The 6000-nt window shown below is 39.9% G+C and overlaps 1 protein-coding gene across 1 annotated transcript in view; it reads right to left on the bottom strand.

The window, feature by feature from the left end:
* Positions 1 to 1231: 1231 nt before the first annotated feature.
* Positions 1232 to 6000, bottom strand: part of DBR1 (debranching RNA lariats 1) — a 13803-nt gene continuing 9034 nt past the window's right edge. Inside the window, exons 7-8 of the mRNA XM_072979501.2 lie at positions 4493 to 4638; positions 1232 to 2064 (exon numbers count right to left, since the gene is read on the bottom strand). Of these exons, the coding sequence (XP_072835602.2) occupies positions 1407 to 2064; positions 4493 to 4638 (804 nt within the window). The 3' untranslated portion in view covers positions 1232 to 1406. The remainder of the gene's footprint in view (positions 2065 to 4492; positions 4639 to 6000) is intronic.

Genomic DNA, 6000 nt, shown 5'->3' with positions numbered 1-6000 from the left:
GCAGCCAGCTCAAAGTTTACTCAACATTCGATCCTTCTGAGGTTGGTAAACTGAGTGCCCAACTCGCTGGGATGGGGGCAATGTGTAGCCTTCATAATTAAATTGTAAATCACTCAGAGAGTGTTCTAAGCACTATAGGGCAATATATACGTAGCACACTTTGCTTTACTGTCACACAGAATGAAGTGAAAATTCATCAAAGTAGGTGGTTACAGGCAGGTTGAGAAGAAATTGTTTTTAGATGCACAGACCACCCTGGAAATTTGAAACCCTGAAGAAATGTGTGCCTTCCACCAATGCTCAATTCACCATGAAATGTTTTTCCCTCTTCCCAGTTTTTCATGGGGAGTATCATTTTGAAAGTATCCTCAACATGGCTAAGAGAAGCTACTTCCCTCACATCAGACAGCCTATTACCTGTGAAAGTTGATACGGAATTATCCACGAGTAGGTGGTGCTGCGGGTTAAACCGCTGAAGCCTCTGTGCTGCAGGGTCAGAAGACCAGCAGTCGTAAGATCGAATCCACGCGACGGAGTGAGCGCCTGTCAGTTCTCCCAGCTCCCGCCAACCTAGCGGTTTGAAAGCGTGCAAATGCAAGTAAATAGGGACCACCTCGGTGGAAAGGTAACAGCGTTCCATGTCTAAGTCGCACTGGCCATGTGACCATGGAAAGATTGTCTTCGGACAAACGCTGGCTCTATGGCTTGGAAACGGGGATGAGCACCGCCCTCTAGAGTCGGACACGACTGGACAAAAATTGTCAAGGGGGAACCTTTACCTTTACCTAGTGTCCTCCAGATGTTTTGGACTACAAGTCCTTTAAGTACTGATCATTAGCCATTCTGACAGAGGCTAATAACACTTGTAGTTTACAACAACTGCAGGGCACTCTATATTACCTAGTCCTGACATAAACCATAAATGGAAGAACAACAACGTGAGAAAACTTTGATCTTGCAGCATCCACTAAAGGGAAGCAGCACTGAATGTGTGATTCAGAATGAAAAATTAATTGCCATATACAGTGAAAAAGAAAAGCCTGAGAGTCACTGTAACTGAATCATTCTGAACCCACTTCACTGAATTTAAGAAAAGAAGCAACCCCCCTCATTCAAGTCTTCATTTTCATTAACACCTAAAATATCTTTTTCTCTGGAAAAACAGTGTTAAGAAAAGCACACCCCACAACAGTTCCAGCAATAGGTCCTGGTTTGCCAAACCCTACAGTGCTTTCTGCCAGATCAGTATTTGTATTTTAATAAAACATCTGATCTACTACAAAAGGTACAATTAAGACAATGTTTTTTTGTTTGTTATAGTTAAAATAGAAAAACTATGTAGTGCTGCAAACAGGCAAAGGTTTACAGGCAGAGAAGTCCCATGATGATGCCAACAGACAGATCACTCATTCCACCTCATCTTCGTCTTTGGAAGCATAGATAGCCTGGTTTCGCCTTTTAATTCTCTTGGGACCTGCACTGCTTTCTTCATTTTCACCACTGATCCTCTTCAACAGCTTTTCACTGAGGCTTTGCTCTTCTGCCTGACTATCATTTGATTTCTCCAGTTCCTCATCAGCGGTGCCCACAGTATCATTTGGTGACACGGTCATAGAATCCGGCAAGATTCTGACCTCTGAAAAAGTTGTAGAGATGTTATCAGGGCGGTCAGCTGATGGCTCCACAGAGCTTGGCTCAAGATCTTCATCAGCACTGTCTTCATCCAATATTATTTCATCAGGGTTGACAGATAACGACAAAGCAGAAGTATCTGTATTATAGTCACTAGGGTCCTCTGCCGACCCAGTGCTGTCTACCTCTTCTTCCTCCTCCTCTTCATCTTTGGGCTTCAGTATCTGCTCTCTCAATTGCTGGATTCTATAGTTAATGTCTGTAAGACCAAACTGAGCACAGAACTCCGTGGTCTGGGGATTGATTCTATGAACTGGTTCTGTCTGTTGCTGAGAAGGAACCATAGCACTAAAGTTATGTGGAATCTGGAGATTATGGTTGGCTTCTTCCAACACCTCCTTGGTATCATCTTCTGAGACACTATAATCCCATCTACAAGAAGTCAAACACAAAATGTTCAGTCAGACTTCAAAAATTAATCCCTTCTCTGCATCAAAAGTGTGAAGTGTTCCAAGACAAACCAAAGCATGAGATCCACCAGAAATGCATTCACCAGCTCACTACTGACAAGGGTGCATTTTACTTTTTTGAGAGCACAAAATCAGGTAGTGCGTCCACCTTTGCTTTATATCTGAAGAAGCATAAAGACTCCCTATTAACAGTGGTTCTCAAAAAGTGCCCCCCCCCATATTTTGGACTTCGATTCTCAGAATACCTAAACATCGTCCATGCTGACTAGGGTTTCTAGAAGTCGTCAAGAACCTCTGCATTATGATGTTTGCCTGTATTTCAGAAATCCAGGAGAATGGCAGGGACTGTACTGAATTATGGACATAATTTGGAAAGTTGTGAAATACTGCTGTATAAGGCTGCAACTACACAGGTAAATTTTACTGGATTTGTTCCAGAAAAAATGGATACATTCAAAAAAATTTAAACTGATCACACGAGTCAAAAGCCAGTGCAAATCAGCCCAGCCTTTTCTCCTTCCAAAGCAATTTTTCCTCCCCTCTGCTGCTAGGGGCTGCTATATTTTTTTTTCAAGCTGGAGAAATCTGAACGGTATTTTTCTCATACGATCACTTATTTCATTCTCCAAAAGGATGTGGGGTATAACTGCTGGTGATATTCTGGTGTCATACTAAGCTGGGCATGATGTTTGGGACATCAGGAACACCTACTCATGTTATCTTTTTCCTTAGCTGTCCCAAAGTGTTTTCCCATCACCACCACAAACTACTGAGTTTCAAGCTAGATCACCTTATCATTGCATTGATATATTAATTGAGCAATGGATAATCTCAGCACAGACAAAAAAAGATGAAAAAAATTAATATGAAATAGAAACAACTCTGACAAACTATAGCAAACTATTATGTTTCCACGGTATGCATGTGTTTGTACATTACGGACAATTCTGGAAAATTGTCCCTCTTACCAAATGCTACGTAACACTTTAAACAGCTTTGCATTGAATGAGAATAGGAGAGCTGGGAATTGGCAGAGGACAGGAGCAAAGGAAGGGTTTGTGTGGTGCAAATCAAACCACACCCACTTGAGGGACCAGTGTAGGCACTGGCATTGAAACAATCTTTGATCTCCATGCAATCACATAATCTGAATAGAAGTATAAAACAGGCTGCAAACTGAATTGTAGCAAAATGAATTGCTCCTTGACTTGCCAGTGAAGGCACATCCTTTAACTCTGACATTTAGGACATTGAGGATAAACTCTCATCTCCCTATGCAGCTATTGAGCAGGGCAGAAACTCTCCCCGGTCCAGTGCTGTATCTCAATGCCCAATACAAGGTAAGAAGCCTCTTTCTTCTATGGAGGTTGATGCAGGATCATGGCGCTAACAAGTTTGTCTTGATACCAAGACAAGATTGAGACAGACTGATGTAGCAATTCTTCAAACAAAGTTAACTTATAATTTTCACTGATATAAGGTGTGATGATGACAACAAAGGGGAATTAGCAAACTCTTGAAGGATAAAGCTTTCAATGGAGGCTAACCATTTCACCCTTAGGGGTACATGCAACCTCCAGGAGAAAGGCAGTATAACTTTGATACCAGTAACTGAGGAGCAGTTTTAAGAAAACTGACATGAAAACAATGAATTTATCTGAAATGTGGTGTTGGAGATCTTTGCAAATACCATGGACTGCTGAAAAGATGAACAAGTGGGTCCTAGAACAAATCGAGCCTGAACTACCTCTGGAGGCAAAAAAATGTTGAAACCGAGGCAGTCCTACTTTGGGCACATCATGAGAAAGGAGAAAAAAGACAATAATGCTGGGAAAGGTTGAAGGCAGAAGGAAAAGAGAAGATGGACCGACTCTCTAAAGGAAGCCACGAGTTTGCAAGACCTAAGCAGGGCTGTTGAGGGCAGGATATTCACTCATTCATAGATTTGCTGTACGTTGGAGGTGACTTGACAGCACACAACAACAATGACAAGTGAGGAGGAAGAGCAAGAAAGGACTGTTGCCTCTATGCCTTCCTCTCAGACAGTCCTGCTTTTCAATATCTCACTTCCACGTCCTGTCACCACCTAAGTTGTATTTAGTTAATACAAATGTTGGTTCCTAAAGATGGCACTCTGGCTCCAAAGCTCCCCTTCTGTTTAGATGGGACACTTCAGAAAGATTGTTAAAATAGGTTTATGTAGGTATGTTTTAACTCTTATTCTAATTCTCCCAAGAGCTTCATTCACAGTGCCGCTGTTTGCTTGCATATGTTATCCGCTTTTCAATGGGCTGCAAAATTTAGTGTTTAATTATGGTTGTGAGCTGCTTCATGAGCTCCTATGGGATTAAAGCTCAGTGAATAAATAATTATATTAATATTCTACTTACTTTGCATGAAGTCCGTTGTTTTCAGGCATGTTCCACAAGTTCGGAGACACGTTAATAAGGTTGTTTGTAGCTTTCAGAATAGCAATCCATTCAGGATCATATTCAAGGTGATCAGGTGCATTTGGGTCATGTGGAATCTCAACTATCTGAAGAAAACATAGATATTAGGAAGGCTCATTAGTTGTCTCAAGAGGAAAGGTAAGGTTTGGAATCTGATGCACCACCACAAATAAAACTGGCATTGTGCTTGTCACCAATTCAGTTTTTCTCCATCGCATCACAGAAGGCATATGAAACACCACATCTGAAGCTAAGCTACAAAACGAGGGTGAAGAATTTCCAAACATTATGAGCCAAAGCTGCGCCTCCGCACACTTCTTGGTTTGGTTCTCTAAACCATCCATTTTCTTTTTGTTTTCTTTTTTAATTAATTAAAGAAAAACATTAAGAACAATACTAACAAAAATGTGTATACATACATACGATACAATAATACAAAAATTTTTCCCCTGTGCCACCATCAGCCTCGGGACCAGGTAAGAAATATTTCCTTTTACTCTCTTTTCACCCCATTTCACTCCAAAAATACATTGATTCTTCTGCTGGCTTGTGACCTTTCCCTTTTACAAAACCATAGTTCAAATATGGATTCCATATCTCTTTAAAATCATTATATTCAGTCACTCCCCTTCTTACTTTTATTTCATGTTAGCTTATCATTTATCACTAAGCTCCACATTTCTTTACACCAATCTTCAAGGTTGACTTGTCATTTTTCCAATTTTTTGCAAATATTAATCTTGCTGCTGTGACCATTATAACAATTAACTCTTTCTGTTCTTTCTTAAGATGGTCATCCTTGATTATATTGAAAAGGGGCAATAGATGCTGATATTCAAATATTATTTCCAATAATTTCTCTACTTTCTTTAAAAACCAGTGCCCATTCTTTCTTTCTTATTTCACAAGTCCGCCACATACGTAAATAGCTTCCTTTTTCCTTTTGGCATCTCCAACATTGAGGTGGTACATTTTTATTTTTAATATTCAATCTTGTTGGGGTAAGGTACCATCTCCATGCAAAATTATAACAATTTTCTTTTACCCTTATAGACATATTCTTCATTATTCTTTGTGACCATATTTTGTTCCAGTCCTCACTTTTAACCTCTTCCTCTAAGTTCTCTTGCCACTAGTTTTTCATCACAGGTTTTTCCTATCTAACATTTAATAAAATCTTATAAATCAGACTTACTGTGCCCTTTCTTTTATTTCCTCCCTCTTTATCTTGTCTTTGCTCAATGATCTCCTCAAATGTAGACATTTTTCTACCTTTCTGGTCCACTCCCTTGTCCAACTTTCCATTTGGAGTATTTTTATCCAAGATATCCCCTCTTCCTCTCCCACCATTTCCTTCATAATATTTTTATCTTTCATCTTTTTCATCCAAGCCTTTATTGTATTTCACCCTCTCTCTACTAATATTTCTTTAAGTTTAGTTTTAAAGA

The sequence above is a fragment of the Pogona vitticeps genome, chromosome 9, assembly GCF_051106095.1.
Source record: "Pogona vitticeps strain Pit_001003342236 chromosome 9, PviZW2.1, whole genome shotgun sequence".
NCBI lineage: Eukaryota > Metazoa > Chordata > Lepidosauria > Squamata > Agamidae > Pogona > Pogona vitticeps.
Note: the sequence above shows the minus strand (reverse complement) of the source record. Positions and strands in the feature narration are given on the sequence as shown.